Raw genomic sequence first — 23,147 nt, forward strand, 5'->3', positions numbered from 1 at the left:
GTGCAGCGATGTCACTACAATCGTAATAATCCTAATGTAAGAGTTTTTTTTAAAGAAAACATTTCAGTAAATATTTTTTTAGGTGCATTATTTTACTGTCGAATCCATCCAACTCACATGGACCAGCACGGTGACGTATGATAAATAAACCCCCGCGACCTGCACGGTGTGGAAAGGCACTCATCTGGCAATGGATTGACAAAGGGCTGTGTAGATGTACAAGACAAAAGTATATTCATCATGGATACAACAAATGGGGATTAATTTAAAAGTGGTGGAATTGAGGTACATGTGTGAGTTGGTGTACACGGGGAACCCGTACCTGCCAACGACAGACTGCACGGCGTGTTTCACCTCCGTGGTTAGCTCGCTCAGCCCTGGGGACACAAACAAAGGCTTCTCATCCCATTGGTAATCTGGTAACACACGACTAGCTACCCACGCAGCAACATCTCATTCTGTACGATTGTATAATCTATAAACACACGCTTGGCGTTGAGCAATTCTGCATTTCATCTCATTATCCAGGAATTTGCCCTTCTAAACTTAAACAAGGATGGAAGAACACCAAACTGAAATCTTTTACAAGGAATCATGTCCGTATTAATCATAAAACTTGTGGTCAGAATGCAAACAACAAACGTACTCTGATAATATATGCATTGTCTTTGAAAATGATTGGTCCACACCAGAGACAGCTTTCTTTTGAGTCTCGTCTCAAAACGGTGTTAGACCAGAGGACGCCAAAAGGTGTCCTCTGGTCTAACACCGTTTTGAGACCAGAGGACGCCAAAAGGCAACGATATTTTAATTGCCAAAAGGCGTCCTCTAGTCTAATAACGTTTTGAGACTGGGCTCAAAAGAAAGCTGTCTCTGGTGTGGACCAATCAGTTTCAAAGACAATGCATATATTATCAGAGTACGTTTGTTGTTTGCATTATGACCACAAGTTGTGTGGTTAACGCAGACATGATTCCTTGTAAAAGGTTTCAGTTTGGTGTTCTAACATCTAAACACCTGTCTTGTTGCCAGAAAAAAGGGGAAAACCTATTCTCATATTTTGGTACTGGCAAAGGAGGTCCCATGATGAAAAAGGATGGAAGAGTTGTACACTTAATTTTGTTATCTTACACATTCAGCAGACAGCAGAAATGGAGGCTTGTTTGTTTAAGTGTGGAAAAAAATTACTCCATGAGGTGTGCACCTCTGTGTGCACACGTGTGCGTGCACACCCCAGTGCACATGTGTGTGTGTGCGTTTGCCAACAGCACTTGCTCCGACAGTCTCTGCAAGCTATACGGGGGATCTTTGTGTGCACTCCCTACCGGTTAGCGCGCTGCCCTGTGAACCAAGCGACCAGAGTTCGATTCCAGCTCACAGCCAACACCAGTGATGATGATCTGAACCCGTGCTGGGTTTCTCCTAGGTCGACTCAGCCTTAAATAAGTACTTGGTGAGGTGTGTAAACATCACCGCTCGGGAGACAAAGGTGGCCGGGCGTGGTGCTGGCCACCCAACCTCTCGTATGGCATGCTTTCCTTCATAGGTGCTCGCTAACAGCACTTGCCCCAAGAGTCTGTTAAGACTATACAGGTGATCTTTGTGTGTACACCCCAGTGAGGTAATGCATTGAGTACATTGTTGCTATTGCATGCACTGCGCCCCTAACAAACTGCTGGAGTTCAGTGGACACCTGCAACCAGTTACAAACACAATTGAGACCGTAAAACAAAACAAGCAACACAATGATATTTTAATTGCCAAGTTTGTATCATTCTATTTGTGTTGGTTAGAAGTGGTGCCCTGCAGCCATCTCCCTACCTGTGCTTTTTAATGCAAATAAAGAGTAACACGTTATCTTTGACAGATTTAGTGCAAAAGACAAGATCGCAAGGAGGCCAAGTGCAGTGTGGCAAAACTTGCAAACACAGCACTGTTCACATACGGTTCATAGTTAAAACTTGGGCATAGAGGTTCGTGTTAAAAGGCGAGCCTATGCAGGCACTGCAAAATACATTTCTCGATGCACAAAACACAGGGACAGTGTCACAAGTGCATCCTTGACATCGTGTGCATAATCCGCATCACAGTTGGCTGGTTAACATGAAGAGATGAACAGCAGCATCTTCCTGGAAACTATGTAAGTGATTTTACAAATGTGTATTTTTTTATTTTTAATAGATATATATTATGTACTGATAATAAAATAATGTAGCGAGACTGCTGGATGTTGCGTGCATGCAATGTGGCATCACAATGCAAGCAGTGCCCATACCATCCCCCAGCAGGTACTGGATGGAGGAGAGGTAGCGCTGCTGTACCTCCATCGGGACACGAATGGCCTGGCGCGAGACAAACACAGTGGCATCACGCCGCGCACTGCTCTCGACTCGCTCTACACGCACTGAAGAAAACCCATGTCTAGGCAACAAGTCTGCATGGCATGTGCGCGCCACCGCAAGGCAACGGCCTTTTCCCGCGAGAGATGTGAATGCAATATTTCCACGACCACCGCAAAGGAAGCCACCACCCCCGTTTACGAGCGATTAACGCAGGCTTGGGTTGGAGTGCCACAAGCAGCCTTTGCGGACTGTGTGAGCACCAACCCGGGCTGCGTGGCCCACGCTTACCGATGCCGCGAGCCTCACTTTGCTAAGGGGGCTACACGCTTTAATCTGGGCTGCCCTCAGGACCGGTCAGTGTCACAGAGCTAACGCAGAAGAGACACAAACTGGCAAGGGCAGCTCTCGACACCGGATCTGATTTATTTTTTAGACCCACGACAAGAACAAAAACTATAATCTTTAACATGAAACACGTCAACACAAGAAACATAAATATCATGAAAGACCACTTGCTTCTCCTTCCAGCTGACAGGGGGGAGGGAGAGGGAGAAGAAAAGAGGGGGGTGGGGGAGAAGGGAGAGAGGCAGGGAGGGAGGGAATCAAACAAGGGAGGAAGGCATAGAAACACAATCAAACTGGGTCCGAGTCTGAATCCGTCGACGGTAGCGCCAGAAACCTTTGTGCCCCATTCTGCCCCTTAAGAGGCTCGAAGGTAAGGGGGGCAGAAGTTGTTCTCCTCTCCGCCGCGCAAGGGGGGGCGGTGTAGTTGAGGGCAGGGTGGGGGGGCGTGAGGCCAGTACCCAGCAGACCGATTAATGGCACGATGGATGGTCGTGATCCAGATCCACCCCTGGGGCGGGAGGTCTCCCGCATGACCCCAACTGCCCGCTGGCGAGCGCGGAGGGTAAAGGAAGAGGGATAGAATTGGGTAACGTAGGTCATACGGGTTCTCCCACATAGCCTAGGCGGAGCTGGCGGCAGAGGGGGCAGATCATGAGGGGCTCGTCGCACACGGGCACAGGAGGGCCAAGGGGGGGCTAGGCGGGGAGGGAGGGGAGGGCCCCCCCCCCCATCGCCCCACTAGGGGGAGAGAGAGGGCAGAGCCTCGTTTTTATTTTAAACACGAATGGAAATGGTTTAGAGACAGCAAACGATAACTGAAGCATAATACAAATAAAATGGCTTTTTCTTATATTTATGATTGTGATCATTGTTCTCCACCCAGGAAAGGAGCAGTGCTGGGTCACGACAGGAATCGCAAGGCACAGCTCAAGTCGGATTTATCATGGCTGTGCAAACATAGCGTTAGCGTAGGTATCGACACAGGTCAAAAACAAAATGCAATACACATGTTGCACAATCAAAGTTAAATATTTAGGTCAAAGGCAATGGCTATAGAAGACACTTGGCCAATGTTTTAATCACTTCGGGACCGAAAGCCAGAAGCTCCAAAGTCCATATCACCAGCTTTTAAACCACAGCAGGTACACAGTACTGTGTGCTGCTGTGACTGAAAACACTTCAATATATAGAGAACTGCAGAACTTGGCCAATTGCTGGTGTCAGATCACTGCCTGGCTGCTGTCTTCCAGCTCGTGTCCGCAGCTCCTCGGCGAATTTGAGATGCAATTTCCGTAAACGATGCTAAATAAAAAACAAAACAAACCTATCTGTCCCCAGACGACCTGCTTGTCAGTTTTGATGTAGTTTCCTTATTCACCAAAGTTCCTGTACCTGACACCATCGCAATCATTGAAGACTTGGTTCATCAAGGACTAAACACTGAGGTACCCCCCCTGGTGAGACACTGCTTAACCAATACATATTTCACTTGGAATGGAACTTTCTACAAACAAACTGAGGGCACCCCAATGGGCTCCCCCCTATCTCCGGTTATAGCCAACATTTTCATGGAGAAATTTGAGACTGACGCCATCCAGACTGCCACTCTGCGCCCAACCTTATGGAAGAGGTACGTGGATGACACTTTTGTCATCTGGCCACATGGCCGGCCTGCTCTAGACCAATTCTTCGACCACATCAATTCCATACACCCAGCCATCAGATTTACCATGGAAGTCGAAAAAGATGGCAAGCTACCTTTTTTTGATGTCCTAATAATAAAAAAGAGACCTGATGGTTCAATGAGCGACTCTGTCTACAGGAAAGCTACCCATACGGAAGCTTATCTTAAACCGGATTCCCACCATCATCCATCATAGAAGAATTCTCTCATCAAGACTCTGCACCATAGAGCCCAATGCATATCCGACCAGGAACACATAGGCAGTGAACTCAAGCACGTACACCAAGCTCTTAAGGCTAATGGTTACTCCGACTATACAATCCGCAAAGCTATCACTCAAACCATGAAGAAGGACCCTCTTGAGGAGCCTTTCAAAACCATCACTTTACCCTACATTGCAGGGATCACAAAAAAGATCTCCAAAATCTTGAATAAACACAAGATCCAGGTCCGTTTCAACACATTAAATAAAATCCGTGATCTGGTTCCGTCTGTAAAAGATGTGATTCCGGACATACAGTACCCTGGTGTCTACAAACTAAGTTGCCTCTCTGGTAGTAGTTACATTGGAGAAACCAAACGACATGTCTCGGACCGCATTCGTGAACACAAAGCAGACCTTAAACACGGTAGGACCAACACCTTGGCCGTGGCAGATAACTGTTATAATTCAGTAGGTTCACATGACATTGACTTCTCCAAGACAGAGGTTATTTGCAAGCCATCGGGCTACCATGAGAGATTCGTTCATGAGGCTATCCACATATACAAACACAGAGACAATTTCAACCGAGAAGATGGATTCTGTTTCAGCAATCATTGGAAGGATTTGATAAACCATTTCTGGTCTTAATTGATTGTTCACGCTTACGGTGGCTTTCAGACAGCATACATTAATTTTTCGTCTCCCCCCTCCTCTTTTCCGAACATAGATGGACTCATCCTTCTAAACAAACTGTCAAATTGCTATCCGTGGTACTAACGTTTAAAAATAAATAAATACAAACCGCCACTTCTTTCAAATGTTCTTGCCGTTGGTTTTCACACCTGATGATGACTGTTTGTGTTACAGTCCAAACGTCGTGAGAATTTTATTGTTTTATATATATTTTATTTTTCGATTTAAAGCTTTCGTGACTGTAAGGATTCATCTTCTTTGGTTCTTTCGGTAAAGTCACATAGAATGAGAATAAAATAATAAAATAAAACAATGAAATTCTCACGACGTTTCGGCCACAACACAAGTAGCCGTCCTCAGGTGAAGAAACAGGACTGTCCAGAAGACAGCGCTTGAGTGAACCCTGTCAAGCTTGACAGCGTCTTTTAAGCTGTGTGGGAGGAACAGAGAGCCTTGACAAAGGAGCATGTAACTGGGAGATTAGCATTACGGAGAGCGAACGAGCTGGGACTGGAGGAGGAGGGAGGGGGAGTTTACATATAAATTAGCATGTAACTGGGGGATCAGCATGATGTTGGTGTGAGGGATTAGCACCACGACGAGCTCGGACCGGGGGACGGGGGGAGAGGAGTTTACATATAAATCAGCATGTAACTGGGGGATTAGCGTTGGTGTGAGGGAGAGAAGAGCACCAAGGAGAGAAAAAATGGCGGTTTTTCCCATCTCCTCAACAACCAGCACCAAGGACAGCGACATTCAGGCGGACGGGTCAATCCATACTTGGAAGGGAGGAGGGGGGAGGGAGAAACAGTCACAATGCCAGCGAAAGAGCTGCGGTCTGACGGTCACCGCAAAATACAATTAAGAACATAAATGGTTTAAAACATCTTTCCAATGGTTACTAAGCCAGAATCCATCCCCTCGGTTGAAATTGTCTCTGTGTTTGTATATGTGGATGGCTTCATGAACGAATCTCTCATGCTAGCCGGTTGGCTTGCAAAGAACCTCCGTCTTGGAGAAGTCAATGTCATGTGAACCCACTGAATTATAACAGTGATCTGCCACGGCAGAAGAGTTCGTCCTGCCATGTTTAAAGTCTGCTTCATGTTCGCGGATGCGGTCTGAGATATGTCGTTTGGTTTCCCCAATGTAGTTGCTACCACAGAGGCACTTTAGTTTGTAAACGCACGGGTACTGTATGTCTGGAACAGCATCTTTTACAGATGGAACCAGATCACGGATTTTATGTACTGTGTTGAATCGGACCTGGATCTTGTGTTTATTCAGGATTTTAGAGATCTTTTTAGTAACCCCTGCAATGTAGGGTAAGGTGATGGTTTTGAGTGGCTCCTCAAGAGGATCCTTCTTCATGACTGGAGTGATGGCTTTGCGGATTGTGTAGTTGGAGTAACCATTAGCCCTGAGAGCCTGGTGTACGTGTTTGAGTTCACTGGCAATGTGTTCCTGGTCGGAAATGCATTGAGCTCTATGGTATAGAGTCTTGATGAGGGAGTTCTTCTTGGATGAATGGTGGTGGGAATCCGGTTTCAAGTAAGCATCTGTATGGGTAGCTTTTCTGTAGACAGAGTGGCTCATTGAGCCATCAGGTCTCCTTTTAATTAAGACATCCAAAAAGGGTAGCTTGCCATCTTTTTCAACCTCCATGGTAAATCTGATGGCTGCGTGTATGGAATTGATGTGGTCGCGAAATTGATCTAGAGCAGGCTGGCCATGTGGCCAGATGACAAAACTGTCATCCACGTACCTCTTCCATAAGGTCAGGCGTAGAGTGGCAGTCTGGATGGCGTTAGTTTCAAATTTTTCCATGAATACGTTGGCTACAACCGGAGACAGGGGGGAGCCCATTGGGGTGCCCTCAGTTTGTTTGTAGAAAGTTCCGTTCCAGGAGAAGTATGTGTTGGTTAAGCAATGTCTCACCAGGGGGGGTACATCAGTATGTAGTCCTTGATGGACCAGGTCTTCAATGATAGCGATGGTGTCAGGTACTGGAACTTTTGTGAACAAGGACACCACATCAAAACTGACAAGCAGGTCGTCTGGGGACAGGGAAATGCCTTTGATTGTCGATACTATGTGAGTGGAATTTAGTACCGCAGAGGTGGTTTTTCTAGTGAAAGGTCGCAGTATATCAGCAAGAAAACGTGCCAGTTTATAGTTGGGGGAGTTGATAGTAGAGACGATGGGACAAAGGGGTGTATCTTCTTTGTGTATCTTTGGAAGGCCATATAATCTTGGAGGTCTGGCAGCAGAGGGTTTCAACGAGAACTGTTTGGTCTGATCAATTAATGCTGTTGAATCAGAGATTATTTTGTTCGTTTTGGTAACCAGGCTGTTGGTGGGATCTCTTTTTAGTTTTGTATAGCTGTCGTCGTTGAGCCGTTCTTGAATTTTGTTGTTATATTCTGTTTTGTCCATGATGACAGTGGCATTGCCCTTGTCGGCTGAGAGGATGACAATATCATCTCTCTTTTTTAATTGGGATAATTCTAAGCGTTCATCTTTGCTGATGTTGCTAGGTGGCAACTTAGCGTTTTTGAGGGTTGCAGCGATTTCAGATCTTGCTACGTCTGCAGAGATGTGACTCAAGCCCTTGAGTGCAACGTCTACATGGGCAATGATATCATTAACCGGAATGTGTCTCGGTGTGACAGCATAGTTTAGGCCTTTAGCTAAAACGGATTTCAGGCCATCAGAAATGGAACTGTTACTGCGATTAATTACGACTTTGTTAACATCTATCTTTTCGGTGTGTGGATCAGTTAGACAAGACACTCTACAAATCACACTTAACATTGACAGCAACAATGTCTACATCGGATTGGGAACATGTAGACAATATGACTACCTCTTCGGCTGCCACTATGTCGACCAAATGTAGGGACAATTTGATTGTCTTCTGGACAGTCCTGTTTCTTCACCTGAGGACGGCTACTTGTGCTGTGGCCGAAACGTCGTGAGAATTTCATTGTTTTATTTTATTATTTTATTCTCATTCTACGTGACTTTACCGAAAGAACCAAAGAAGATATTTTATTTTATTGTTTCCCTTCAACGTGACTTTACCGAAAGAACCAAGAATATGAATCACTGCAGTCACGAAAGCTTTAAATCAGGTGTTAAGATGTTAAAACACCAAACTGAAACCTTTCACAAGGAATCATGTCTGCATTAACCACGCATTCTGTACATCATTAGGTACAGGTATTAAAGGGCTTGCACGAGGATGTAAGAAACGTAGTATCACAATTATCATTTTAAGGCATTCATGGTAGCACAGCTGTTTATATGACTCAAGGAGCATTCTGATGAGTGAAAAATAATGACAAATCCAACTGGTGCATGTGTGCGGTGCTGGAGAGTCGCAGCAGTGTTAATTAAGGGAGTGTCTCTGCAGTGCCTCCCTCACAGTGGTACAAAGGACACTGTAACGTCTCTTAAATGGTCAAAGGGCAAGGCAGGTGCACTGGCATTTGAAATGATAAGGCTGGGTCTAATGCTCATCTGGGTAGGGCACACCTTAACAAGCCTGCGTTCTTATATCTAAAATCGCATGGAAAGAGGGAGCCATACTTGAAAGAGATTTATAAAACAAATGTCTTCCCTAGTGGCGTGTCAGGCAATGCGCAGGTAACTATAACATTTGGCATCAGGTTCCCCCTTGCATCACAGGAACGAGCGGACATCCTCTCGCTGGGAGAACACACAGCAGTCTACCCCCACACTCGTGTGGGTTCTAGGTGAACACTGAGCGGGAGCTACACGCCTCCTCACGTCTGCAATGTTGTGAAGTCCCAGCGCGTTCAGGTGCGAGATCCACAGTGCGTCACATGCGTGGGCGGTCCGTGGGACGTATGCACACTAACGATTATATTGTGAGAACTTCCATTCAGAGTTAAGGCTGTAGGAAGTCAGTGAGGTGTGTGTGTGCCCCACCTCTGGACCCTGCGTGCTGGAGATGGCGTTGTCCAAGTAGATGTAGCCTCCCACTACGTTGAGTTGCACTCTGAGCATCACCACCAGCATGCACGCTCCGTACACGGCCACCACGCTCCGTGCGAAGCCTGCACAACCCATGCCGCATGAATGCACAATTATTTGGCTGCTAGAAATTTCCACGTAAGCCACTTCGTTGAGCTATCATTTATGGGTCTGCTTGTGAAAAAGAGTTAATAACTCAGTGGGCTTCACCTGGTACATAAACATACAATAATTTGTATAGGTTAGTTTAACCTCTTCACATGCGCATGAAGCCAAGCCAAAGCTGCTATTATTGAAATCATAGGAGATGCATTTCTAGCTGCTATTTGTGGCTCTTCTTGTTTCTGAACCAAATACAATATGTATTTTTTACCTTTTGAAATATCTGATATGTATTGTCAATCTCTCCAGTGGCTACATCTGTTATTCCAAGCAATATGCCGAGTATTACCTGAAAACATGGACCCCCTTATTAATTTGTGACTATTCGGCAATGCAATGCATGGAAAACATGTCAGGAAGGCAGACAATATAGATGCAATGTCACAAAGCCCTATAACTGATTTCACATACACAGAGTCTCAACAGGCTACCCAAAACCTTTAGACGAATGAATAATCACTGCTGTTTATACGATTACTGCATTGCTGGAAGGAAATGGTGGTTTTAACTACACACAGAAGTGTGCAGCATCGCACATACAGAAGCTCTCGGCCTTAGAAAGAGCACCAGCTCATAGGAACTGAATGCGTGGTCATTTGGTCGTATACACTACCAAAATTACCACAGATTAAGTTAATTTGAGCTGGTGGTCTGGATAAGCTCATATACATGCGATGCTGCACCGAGTGTGTTGTTAAATATACGTGTTTCCAGCTTGTACTAATCTTTTCTGTTGCAACCGCATTTCTTTTGTCATTAACATATTTGCCGAGAGTTGAACCTCTCCAGTAATTACTGGAGGAGCTCTTGGTTGTAATGCGGCCTTGTGGCTTGGTCCACTGCTAAATGCAAATCCAGCAAACCCTCACTATGCGCAAGTTCTGGATTAGCGAGTTTTGCATAATCGCGAGTTATAAGGTGTATACTAATTCCCTATTCACGATATGCCAGACTCCCGTATTTGTGAGTGTATGGAGTGCCTAAAGACACCGGGAAGGTGTACACAGAATGTTACTACATTGGAAATTGTCTGGAAAGATTAGGCATGCCCCCTCGGCTGCCCGCTTAGTCCTCAGTCTAACAGTAATCCCGCTCTAAACTAGCTATTGTGCATTTTTACTTTATACGTACTTACAGTCGACTCATTTAAACATTTTGGTATAAACGAGTCCACTGTGAGATACATTAAAATCATGTAAATGCAATCGGGGAAAGTTTCAGCTAATGCTCAAAGTGCTAAAATGATAACTGTGCAGCGTTGTTATCAAGCACCTGCATATCTCGATGAGTCAATACTCCTGTTTTCCTCACCATCACCACCTACTCCATAGTCAGCAAATTATCATCATCAAAGGTAAAAAAAAATACAGTTATTTATACTGTATTATTTATTTATTGCAGTTATTGTTATTAAACATTTCCTCCCTATTTTCACTCATACCAGCAACTTAACCTCATTTTTTCCCATTGAAACAAGGTTTCTGCATTTGAGAATTCTACATTCGTAACCCTCACAAAATACAGAGGGCTTACTCTACAGAATACTGTAAATGCTAATTCACTGCTGGATGAGGGACTTGTGGTGCCGCCGCAGCGGAGCCGCTCCATCGGGGCCGTGCCCACCGCCGTGACGCCGCCACCGGAGAGTGACGACGCCGACGCTGCGCGCCCCTCGCCACCCCCCACATAAATACACACATACCCCACGTAGAGCCGGGAGGGAAGGTCACCTGGCCGACAGGTTTTCATCCAGAAGCCCCTAATGGGATCAAGCTTCATGGTTTCCTGCGGCCGGGAAATTGGGCAACCTACCCCCGAGGCTGACGTGCACTGCGGCGTCGTGACCTGATATTAAAATTGCATGGTCACAGCAGGGGCTATTGAGCCAGCGCGAGTGGAACCACACACACAAAACACGAGTCAGTGGGCGGCGAGCGGGAGAGCAGAGAGCGGACGTCGGAGAGATCACTGCGGCGACGTCACCAGCGCTGGGATCCGAACATCAAAAGGGCGGGAAAATCCGAGCCCCTGATTGGACGGGAGGCCAAGGGGGCGAAACGGCGGAATTCCTTTGTTGTAGGTGGGATACAGGAAGGGGGATTCAGGCAGTAAAGGTTAGAGTTCTTCAAGTCATCAAAGTCAGCGGAGTGTTGGAGCCGGCCGTTCAAGTTGTCCGTGTGACGAGCTTCAATGCAGCCAGGCACAATCCTCCACAGAGACGACCCACAGCATCGCCCTTCTACAGCCTCCGGCGCCTCAGATTGGAAGTCAGCGTAAGTAAGGGAGAGGTGAGTTTGGGTTAATTAATCAGAGGGTAGAAAGTGGAGTACCAGGCAGAATAAATTGAGTCCAGGATCCCCGAAGAATAGGCCAGTTAGGGTCTGCCGACTCACACAAACACACGTAGTTTAGCGGGTTATTCGCGGGGAATAAAACCGCCAGTAGAGGATAAAACTGTGTCGTGTGTTCGCTGTGAGTGTGGAAAGGGGGGTGCAGTGCTTTATGTTCGTGTGCATACACGGCTGTTTACGGCAAATAGGAGAGTGTAGCGTCTGGTGTTCACTCACACGCGTGGCCGTTTAAACGGCCTTTAAATCGGGGCGGAGTGACTCCCTCCAATCAGTGGCGCGCGTACGGTGGACACCCCTGCCCTCTAACCCCTGACCCCAAGCACTCGCGGGTGATTGGTGTACGGAGTCAGGCAGGTGGCAGAGTCGGGTTTGTTAGCGCCTGGGCACGTAAGGCGTGTATGCGAACGGATCCCGGGGGCTAAGCGCCGGCCGGGGAGTCACACGTCGGCGCGCCGCACCCCTTTTGTTTACGCACAAGACGGAGTTTTGCTTCGCGAGCGCGCCCACCGCAGCACGCCCACTACTAAGCCCGCATAGCACGTCGTAAACGTAAAGCCGTCGGCCCTACGGATTAAGACATGCCTACGCGGGCAGCAGCAAAGGCGGGAACACAGGGGGGCGAGGAGTTGGGAGTCGGTAGCCCGAACCCGACAGAGCAGTCGGGGAGTAGTAGTAAGAATGAAACAGAGGAGGCGGGGGACAGCAGCCGCCGCACCGTAACGGGGGAGTCTGGGGACAGTGGCCCCGACAATTCGGTGCAGGCGAGGGGCAGCGGCCCCCGCATATTGGCGTCAGAAGCGGTACGAACCCCCGTGTTACCTCACGCAAAAATAAGGCATATATTTACCGGCCAGGGGACCCCGTCATGGAAGGCGTTTGCCCGCAACGTTTTAGGGGCTAAAAAAATTAATGGGTGGACAGACGCACAGGCGTTAGAGCAACTGACCATACACTTATATGGACGGGCGGCTGACTTCACGGAAGCCCTACCCGCGAGCACACAAACCCAGCTAGCAGAGCTAATGCGCCAACTTGACTTACGGTTCGGCATGAGTAATGAGGAGGCAAAGACCGCCTTAGAGGCACGCCGCCGCCAACCTAACGAGGATTTGCGTGACTATGCCGAGGGCGTGCGCACGCTAAGGCAGCTCGCACGCCCAGGGTACACGGCAGAGGCAGTTGAGGACCTCGCGTATGTGTGAAAGACTTTCCAGCCAACTTGCGCAGCTCTGGGGGCCGGGACGAGAGCGAGCCATCGTGAGCCTGGGCCCAGAGGAAGAAGAGGGACTCACCCGCACGGTAAGGGGTCGAGCAAGAGAGTCGACGGAGCCCCGCGAGACAACCCCAGGCTGGGTAGCGGGGATACAGACGGGTATAAAAGATATACGGGATGAAGCGAACAAAAATGTAAAGACCATTCAATCCGAAATGGGTGAGCTACGCTCCACAGTGGGGGGACTGGCCGGACGGGTGACCCAGTTAGAAGCCGACCTTGGGCAGTTGCGTACGGGAAGGGGGAGAGGGGGTGGACAGGGGACCTCCTACGGAACCGCCCCCCGGGCATGTTACCTGTGCGACCGCCGAGGACATCTAATGAGAGACTGTCCTCAGATCGCCCGCGCTAGAAACGCGCCAGGGTTAAATGCCAACGCCCCCTAGAGAGTGGACCACCTAGGGGTGCAGTCAACGCAGTCCCTTTACAAGACGACGATAGTAACAATGGTGAGCGAGTGACCCCTACACAGATTCCAACCACAACACCCAAGGGCGCAGTGACGAGGGGCGACTGGCTACGGGAACTGGTGGCAGGAATCACGGGGGCCGCGTCGCTGGTAGAAGGACAGGTAAATGGGCAACGCACCCGCATGCTACTGGACACGGGGGCGGTAGCCTCACTCGTGAGCGCCGCGCACTGCAGCGTGCTCGGGGTTGACGTGAGCCGCCTGCGGGCCCCGGATCGCGCGCTGCACACAGCGAGCGGAGCCGGGATGGGGTTGCTGGGAAGGATCTCCCTCGAGGTCCGTCTCGGACACCAGGTGTGCACACAGGAATTCTACGTCTCGAGTGTGTTGTGCCATGAGTGTATTGCAGGTACGGACCTCCTGGAGAAACTGGGGCTCAACGTACAGCCCCGCCAGCGATGCGCCACGGTGGAAGGCAGCGGGGAGCGAATTCCGTTCCTAGGACAGGAGCGGAATCGCCCTCACTTCACACCCGTGGCCGCCACCCTGGTGTCGGCCGTCACCATCGGCCCCGCTCACCGAGATGCTGGTGCCCGTAGCAACACCCTCCACCGACCCCACACACCGACCATCGGGCGAGGTAATGCTAACTCCTCACCCGGAGTTTGCGGCGCGGTACGGAGTTGTGGGGTCAGCCACGCTGGTAAATGCAGATGGGGGCCAACTGTTTATGCGGGTGTTTAACCCACACAGTACCCTGGCAATGCTACGACGACGCACCACGGTAGCCACCATACACCCCCTGCACGCGCGCCACTCTAACGACTCGGTGTTTGCCCTCTGGGCGGAGGACCCTGGCCGCCCCGAGGACAACCAGGACCTGGCCTGGCGAGTCGGCCCGACTCCCCGAGCCGAGATCGTCCCCTTGCATGATGCGTTACATGTGCCTTGGGCAGATTTACCTAAGGGGGAGGCCGACCAGCTGCGCAGGTTATTGCAGGAGTAAGCCGACGTGTTCAGTGAGCACGATTCAGATGTGGGCAGGACAGACCTTGTTAAGCACCAAATTGACACCGGTGCAGCCCGACCCATCAAACTCCCCGCATACCGAGTGGGTGCGCCTGAATGGACCCAGATCAAAGAGGCAGTCGCGGATATGCTACGTGATAACATAATCCAGCCCTCGGCGAGCCCCTGGTCTGCCCCGGTAGTGCTAGTGACGAAAAAGGATGGGTCGACCCGATTCTGTGTTGATCACCGAAAGTTGAACGCAGTCACCCTTGGCGACGCCTTCCCCATAGCACGCATCGACAACACCTTTGACAGCCTCGCCGGAGCACGGTATTTTTCCATCCTCGATCTGGCGTCCGGGTACTGGCAGGTGGAGATGGCGGAGGAGGATCGGCAAAAAAACGCATTTACCAGCCCGATGGGACTGTTCGAGTTTCGAGTGCTTCCGTTCGGACTCACTAACGCGCCCGCGACGTTCCAGCGGTTGATGGAGTTGGTGATGCGGGGCTTGCAGTGGGAACAGTGCCGGATTTACCTGGACGACGTGATAGTGTTCAGTAGATCTCTGTATGAGCACTGGTCCAGGCTGCGAGAGGTGTTCCAGCGATTGCGAGCAGCCCATCTCAAGCTCAAGCCGCGAAAGTGTTACCTTGCGCAGCGCGAGGTGGGGTACCTCGGACACCGAGTCAGCGAGGCGGGGGTGCGCACCAATCCGGAGAAGGTGCGCGCCGTAGTGGAATGGCCACGGCCAAGGAACCTGACGGAGATCAGATCATTCTTGGGGCTCTCCACCTATTAATGCCGATTCGTAAAGGGATTCAGCGAGATTGCACGCCCCCTCACCCAACTCACCTCCCCTAAGAACCCCTATTAGTGGACGGAGGCCTGCCAGACGGCCTTCACCACCCTCAAAGACCACCTCACCCACACCCCCACCCTGGCTTTCCCCGATTTCACCACTGATTTTATTTTAGACACCGACGCCTGCAGCAGTGGGCTGGGCGCGGTGCTGTCACAGGTGCAGGGTGGGACGGAGCGGGTCATCGCATACGCCAGTCGGACCCTGAGTGGGGCCGCGCTGAATTATTGCATGACCCGTCAAGAACTGTATGCCGTGATCTTCGCGTGTAAACAGTTCCGACCGTATTTGTACGGCAGGAAATGTCGGGTGCGCACCGACCATTATGCCCTGCAGTTCCTCCTTACGTTCAAGGAACCACGGGGGCAGATGGCCCGGTGGTTGGTGCAGTTGCAGGAGTATAACCTGCAAATTGAGTACCGAGCAGGGCGGACGCACGCAAACGCGGACGCCTTGTCAAGGCGGCCCGCGATGGGTGCCGAGGCAAGGACAGAGGAAGCCTGCCCGTGCTTCACGGGGGAACGTTGCCGGCAGGTGGCAGGCCCCCAGGAGCGCGCTGAGACTAAACCTCCTCCGATGGGAGACAGTGCAGTATGTGCCACAGAGACCCTGGCAGGAAGGACCAGGGACCCAGAGGACCACCCGGCGGGCACGGAGCCCACACCCCGGGGCCCGACGGGTCGCTCAACCCCACCCGATCGGATCCAGAAGGACGTCGGCTGCGCCTTCCCGGGCCTGGACGACGAGCAGCTGAGACGGACCCAGCTGCGGGATCCAGATCTGGCGGCGGTGGAAGCGGCTCTACGGGAGAAGGACGCCCTACCAGGACCCTGGAGTGGTTTGTATGCCCGGTTGTGCGTGCAGAACGGGGTGGTACGAGAGCTGACCGAAGCCGGCCAGCCTGGGTGCATTTGCGTTCCCGCCCAGGTGCGACCCCAGCTGCTAAGACTAGTGCACGGCCACCTGCTCGGGGGCCTGACGGGGAACGGCGCACTCGGGAGACCCTGCGTCGCCAGTATCTCTGGCCCAAATTAGCACAAGACGTGGCTGCCTGGGTACAGGGCTGCCGCGCATGTCAGCAATGCGGGCCGAAACCAGCGCGATATCAGGTACCCCTGAGACCGTTCCGCGTCAGTCGAATGAATCAGCTGGTTGGAATCGACCTGCAAGCGCCATTCCCGCGATCCCACCGGGGAAACCGATATATTCTCGTAGCAGTAGAGTACTTCACACGCTACCCCGTAGCGGTGGCCAACCCCGATAAGACAGCCCTCGTGGTGGCCCGAGCATTCGTAGAGCACTATGTACTGAAGCACGGGGTCCCTGAACGAGTCATTACTGACCAGGGTAGTGAGTTCGAGGCAGAGCTATTCCAAGCGCTGTGCCGAGAGTTCGGGATCCAGAAGGACCGAACTACGGCGTATCACCCCCAGGCAAATGGGATGGTGGAGAGGATGAACCAGACTCTGGCCGGGAAGCTTAAACGCATGGCAGCCGCAAATCAACGGGACTGGGACGAACACCTCCCCTATGCTCTGTTCGCCTACACAACCACGGTACACACATCTACGGGCCAGACCCCGTTCCTAATGATGTTTGATCGCGAGTCTCGCCTACTCACAGATCTGCTGTTCGGTGTTCCTCCGCCGCAACGGGAGGAGGGGAGTCGCCCCGTGGAGCACCAGAGAGAGACCCTACGAGGAGCTAGGGGCCGGGCATACCCGCAAGGCGAGGCCGCACACCAGCGGCAGGAGCAGGGCGCCCGACCCCGAATGGAGCCCCCCTTCTACTCGGCGGGCTCTAAGGTATGGCTGCACACCCCTCGCGTCGGGGCAGGACAGGTGGGGAAACTAACCACCTACTGGCGGGGACCCTGGACCGTGGGACGACAAATCTTCCCCTGGACGGTACTGATTCAGGGGGGGGGAGAGAGGCCAGGAGATGGTGGTCAACGTCCGGCGACTAAAACCATGGATGGCGGCCCCAGCGTGGGAGAACCCCGCCGTTCGAGTACCTCGAATCCCCGGGGTCCCCACACCCCCCATACCCGGGGGATTCACACAGTATATGGGCCCCACGGAGCCCCGGGCCCCAGGGGGTCCCGACCCGAGCCAGGGGGGATGGGGGCGACGGCCCCTGAACCCTACCACCCCCGAGTTTGTCTCCCAGCCCGCAGGTACCAAGGACCAAAGAGAACCACTGGAGTGGAGGAGGAGACCACCGCTGGAACCCCGAGAGACGGAGCCACCACCGCCGAGGCCAGCCACGAGAGCCGGACGAGTCCCGCGGTCCCCACGTCGCTACCTCGTGGGGGCAACCCAGGCGAGTTGCTCCAGTCAACCCGGGACGGGGACTGGCACCTCGGGGGGCTGTGTGGTGCCACCGCAGCGGAGCCGCTCCGTCGGGGCCATGCCCACCGCCGTGACGCCGCCACCGGAGAGTGACGACGCCGACGCTGTGCGCCCCTCGCCACCCCCCACATAAATACACACATACCCCACGTAGAGCCGGGAGGGAAGGTCACCTGGCCGACAGGTTTTCATCCAGAAGCCCCTAATGGGATCAAGTTTCATGGATTCCTGCGGCCGGGAAATTGGGCGACCTACCCCGAGGCTGACGTGCACCGCGGCGTCGTGACCTGATATTAAAATTGCATGGTCACAGCAGGGGCTATTGAGCCATCGCGAGTGGAACCACACACACACAACATGAGTCAGTGGGTGGGGAGCGGGAGAGCAGAGAGCGGACGTCGGAGAGATCACTGTGGCGACGTCACCAGCGCTGGGATCCGAACATCAAAAGGGCGGGAAAATCCGAGCCCCTGATTAGACGGGAGGCCAAGGGGGCGAAACGGCAGAATTCCTTTGTTGTAGGTGGGACAAAGGAAGGGGGATTCAGGCAGTAAAGGTTAGAGTCCTTCAAGTCATCGAAGTCAGCGGAGTGTTGGAGCCGGCCGTTCAAGTCGTCCGTGTGACGAGCTTCAATGCAGCCAGGCACAATCCTCCACAGAGACGACCCACAGCATCGCCCTTCTACAGCCTCCGGCGCCTCAGATTGGAAGTCAGCATCAGTAACGGAGAGGTGAGTTTGGGTTAATTAATCAGAGGGTAGAAAGTTGAGCGCCAGGCAGAATAAATTGAGTCCAGGATCCCAGAAGGATAGGCCAGTTAGGGTCTGCTGACTCACACAAACACACGTAGTTTAGCGGGTTATTCGCGGGGAATAAAACCGCCAGTAGAGGATAAAACTGCGTCGTGTGGTCGCTGTGAGTGTGGAAAGGTGAGTGGAGTGCTTTATGTTCGTGTGCATATGCGGCTGTTTACGGCGAATAGGAGAGTGTAGCGTCTGGTGTTCACTCACACGCGTGGCCGTTTAAACGGCCTTTAAATCGGGGCGGAGTGACTCCCTCCAATCAGTGGCGCGCGTACGGTGGACACCCCTGCCTTCTAACCCCTGACCCCAAGCACTCGCGGGTGATTGGTGTACGGAGTCGGGCAGGTGGCAGAGTCAGGTTTGTTAGCGCCTGGGCACGTAAGGCGTGTATGCGAACGGGATCCCGGGGGCTAAGCGCCAGCCGGGGAGTCACACGTCGGCGCGCCGCACGCCTTTTGTTTACGCACAAGACGGAGTTTTGCTTCGCGAGCGCGCCCACCGCAGCGCGCCCACTACTAAGCCCGCGTAGCGCGTCGTAAATGTAAAGCCGTTGGCCCTACCGATTGAGACATGCCTACGCGGGCAGCAGCAAAGGCGGGAGCACAGGGGGGCGAGGAGTTGGGAGTCGGTAGCCCGAACCCGACAGAGCAGTCGCGGAGTAGTAGTGAGAATGAAACAGAGGAGGCGGGAGGCAGCAGCCCCCGCACCGTAACGGGGGAGTCGGGGGACAGCGGCCCCGACAATTCGGTGCAGGCAATGGGCAGCAGCCCCCGCAGACTCCCCAAAGCCTGTGGGGGCTTTCAGCATTGTTTGACCACACTTCACCTCAGTGCGGAGTGTAGGTTGCAGGAGGGAAGCGTAGACATGGGAGCATATACAGTATAACTAATTTTGCTGCACTGACATCTAGTCCCCACTATACAGCCTGGCAAGCCCTGTGGCAACCCGTTTGTACATAATAGTCACCCAACAAAGCACTTTCCAGCCTCAAACCTGCTGAGCTTGAGATCCGATGAGAATAGGTGAATTATAGGTAAGTCAGTCATATGCGCAGGATAATTATCACCCTCTATTTTAAATGTATCAACCCCTGGCATTTACTGATCGGACTGAACAGCACAATACAGTGAATATTACATCAGAAGCGCTAAGTATTATATTGAAATACTCACTCAGAATTTTAAGATCTTCCCATATTTCCAGCTTGTTTGCAGGTCTTGGGGCACAGCAACAGCAGCACTCCATGTTACACACTCATCATCACCTGAACAACATACTTCACAAAACTGCACCATCATTCACCATACACGACCACCAATCAAAGTTTACGTCACTCGCACGACACCGTTATACACAATCCTACAAAGTCGACCATTCACCACCCCACACACTCACTGTTCTGCGCAGTCCACATCACACTCACCACACTGCACTCACCGTCACTTGCATGCCGCTCTCATGCACGCTACAGGGATCAGGCTAAACGCATTCTCACTCTCATGAAGATTGCTATGTTCAAAAAAGTGTTGCATATTTGTAAGACTTTCAAGAACATTATTTGCAACAAAGTTGCAAATAAAGTATGGCAATAATAATATTTTGTGCTTGTGCTTAAATTACTTGGGAAAGCCTCACCAAGTCTCAAGACATTTCCACATGAGGATCTTGCACTGGCATATTTGAGCCACTTCTGTATTTGGGAGTGTCTGCGTGTGGAAGGAAACTAATGTACCCGGAGAAAACCCATGCCAATGAATAGCAAACAGTCTGTATACAGACATCTTCATTAACCCACTTCCTGCACTGCCATCACCGGGTTACCTCTAAACACAATGGGTGTGTGGGCATCACAAATTTACATGACCCAACAATCCTTTCTTCTCAAGAGGTGGACGACAGGCTCACAACACCGCTACGCCCGGCTCTCAGCTGGGCAGAGAGAATCTCATGCACATCAGTGACTGTGATGTGGGCAGCTTGCCTGGCGCGCAGGGCGGCCGTCAGGCTCTCACAGTCCAGCTGCTTCGTGATGTTGTCTCGCAGCGTGGGCAGCATAGACAGCACTGCACAGATCACACGTCCACTGCCGTTACACGAAGATGTGGCCCAAAAGGCAAAGAGCTCTGGTCTCGAAGGTCCGTTCCTAGGTTGCACATTCCAGTCTCTCCAACACACGAGACGTGGTGTGGCTCTGTAAGCTCTGCTCACCCGTCATGTTGCACGTGCGCTGGTTGCTCTCGAAGTGGTGCACGCGGCGAGCGTGAGTGATGTACGCATCTGCCTCGCGCTCCTGCAGCTCCAGGAGCTTGCGGCGAGCCACACGTGCCAGCACCAGAACACCTGGACACGTGGAGCGTGCGGGCCCCATGCACGCACAACGACGCACACACACACACAACACATGCCTAGAGTTACATGCGCACAGACAAGTGTTTGCATTTACATGCTTTCAGAGCAGGTGGTGTCAGCAGGTGTTGTTGTTGTTAAACCAAAGTTACCTTGCAAAAGAAGCAATGCTGTTTCATGTGTCTCAATCGGTTTGTTTCACCTCCTGGTTAAATATAAGATATAATAACAAACAGGCACCTATTGCCATATACATGATGGCATGGACAATATCACGCCTGTTTATGTATTCCCATAACGAGTGGAAAGCTGGCTGAGTAGCCCTGCAAGGGCCCTGGGCCATTCCGGCCCAGCTGGGGTCTGGCCCCACCACTCCATGAGCAGCTTGCGGCACTGTGGGCTCAACCCCTGCTGCTGCAAACCCCTGCCCCGCCCCCCCTCCCAACTCTCCAGTCAGACTAAACGATGGTAAAAACAAATTAAGAATTTTACTCAGGCTTGTGTTGAGTTGGGCAACTGCAAGAGAAAAAATATATACAGGAGACCCTTGAATATCGTGGGTTTATCGTTCGTGGTTTGGACTTATCGTGGGGGCCCTTTTTGTACACCAATTAAATTATTGCGGAGGTTAGTTTTAGCCTTTCGCGGGTACGCTGTACACTTTAGTACAATCACTCAAGAAGCCGGCGATGGCGTCGCTGACAACATTGTGCGGGGCGGGAGAGGGATGCGAGGCAGTTTTTTGTACCCATAACTATGGGTCCTAAGCATAAACCAGTGGATAAGAGTGATAGTATTGCTAAAAGGCAGTCATGACCTTAAGTAAACAGAGTTGTTAGATTGGTTAGCTAGAGGAGAAAGTGCGGCATCTGTGGGCCGCCATTACAGAAGAAAACGAATCAACTGTGCAGTATATTTAAAACTGTGAAAATAATATTCATAAGTGTCAAGGCAAGTGCTCCTCAAAGTGTTAAAGTGGCATTGCAATCTTGTGACTATAGAATGCATGGAAAAGGCATTAAATATTTGGATTGAAAGGCAAAACAATTAGTATCATTGAGTGGTCCTGTGACACGTGCAAAAGCAATGCAGCTCTTCAAGCAACACGCACAATGAATCCGGCAGTTCAGCCAAGCCTGCCCCTAGTTTTGAGCCTGCAAAGGCTGGTTTTAAATTTTTAAACGGCATTACGGCCTTCATAACGTCGAGTTCGCAGGCAAAGCAGCATCGGCGGATCATCACCCGGTGGAATTGAAAAAGTAAATCGAGAAAGGATATCGACCTGAGCAGGTCTTTAATGCAGATGAGACGGGATTATTTTGGAAGAGGATATCATCCCTACCTTTCTATCCAAAAAAGAAAAGCCTGCTCTGGGTTATAAGGTGGCCAAGGACCACATCACGCTCCTGCCATGTGGCAACCCCGCAGGAGACTGCTTCACAAAGTCCATGATGATTTACAGACGGAGGTACTCTGCAAACCAACCGGCTACCTTCAGAAATTTGTTCATGAAGCCATCCAGATATATAAACACCGACACAACTTAAACCGAGAGGATGGGTACAAACTGAGCAATCATTGGAAGGATGTTATTAATCAGGTAAAGTCTTAACTGACTGTGATGTACCATCCTACCTGCCTATGTCAGCTGTTATTTCCGACTCTCTGTCTCTCTCTCTCTCCATGCCTCTTTCTTAGATCTCTCATGCTCACATGTCCTTTGTATTGCACTCTCGTACGCACATGCCCTTTGGATCGCACCCTTTGGGTTGCACTCATGCCTTTGGATTGCACCACTCTTCGATTTCACATTAACATGCTAATCTCTCACATTAACATAGCCACCTCCGTGCCATCGTCTAGGAGGCCGCTCTCTATATCTTACAGTCACATGCTAATTCCTCACATTAACATCACTAGCCCCGGCCACTTCTTTATGGCTCTTGAGCTGCACCCATTTCAAACCTTTTAAAACAGTCTGCCTCAGCAGCAGACCATGCTTTCCCACCTGATGATGGACGCTTGTGTTGCGCCCGAAACGTCGTGATTTATTTTATTTTATACCTACGTGACTTTACCGAAAGAACCAAAGAGTATGGATTCCTGCAGTCTAAAAAAGCTTCAAATCACTACGAAGCTCACTCACACCGCTGTGCACATTTACCCCACTCTACTCACTGACACTGCTCTGCACTTCACCCCACTCTACTCACACTGCTCTGCACGTTTACCCCACTCTACTCACTGACACTGCTCTGCACTTCACCCCACTCTACTCACACTGCTCTGCACATTTACCCCACTCTACTCACTGA

The 23,147-nt window shown here is 51.1% G+C and overlaps 1 protein-coding gene across 2 annotated transcripts in view; it reads right to left on the reverse strand.

The window, feature by feature from the left end:
- PEX3 (peroxisomal biogenesis factor 3) overlaps positions 1-23,147 on the reverse strand; it is a 38,339-nt gene that overhangs the window by 13,383 nt on the left and 1,809 nt on the right. For both annotated transcript variants that reach the window (XM_032944261.2, XM_032944260.2), the window contains exons 2-7: positions 20,695-20,826; positions 20,468-20,549; positions 19,659-19,702; positions 9,224-9,351; positions 2,276-2,342; positions 323-377 (exon numbers count right to left, since the gene is read on the reverse strand). In XM_032944261.2, coding sequence (XP_032800152.1) covers positions 323-377; positions 2,276-2,342; positions 9,224-9,351; positions 19,659-19,702; positions 20,468-20,549; positions 20,695-20,826 — 508 coding nt within the window. The remainder of the gene's footprint in view (positions 1-322; positions 378-2,275; positions 2,343-9,223; positions 9,352-19,658; positions 19,703-20,467; positions 20,550-20,694; positions 20,827-23,147) is intronic.

The sequence above is a fragment of the Petromyzon marinus genome, chromosome 23 (genome assembly GCF_048934315.1).
Source record: "Petromyzon marinus isolate PM22_M1 ecotype Great Lakes invasive population chromosome 23, UKy_Petmar_22M1.pri1.0, whole genome shotgun sequence".
Classification (NCBI taxonomy): Eukaryota; Metazoa; Chordata; class Hyperoartia; order Petromyzontiformes; family Petromyzontidae; genus Petromyzon; species Petromyzon marinus.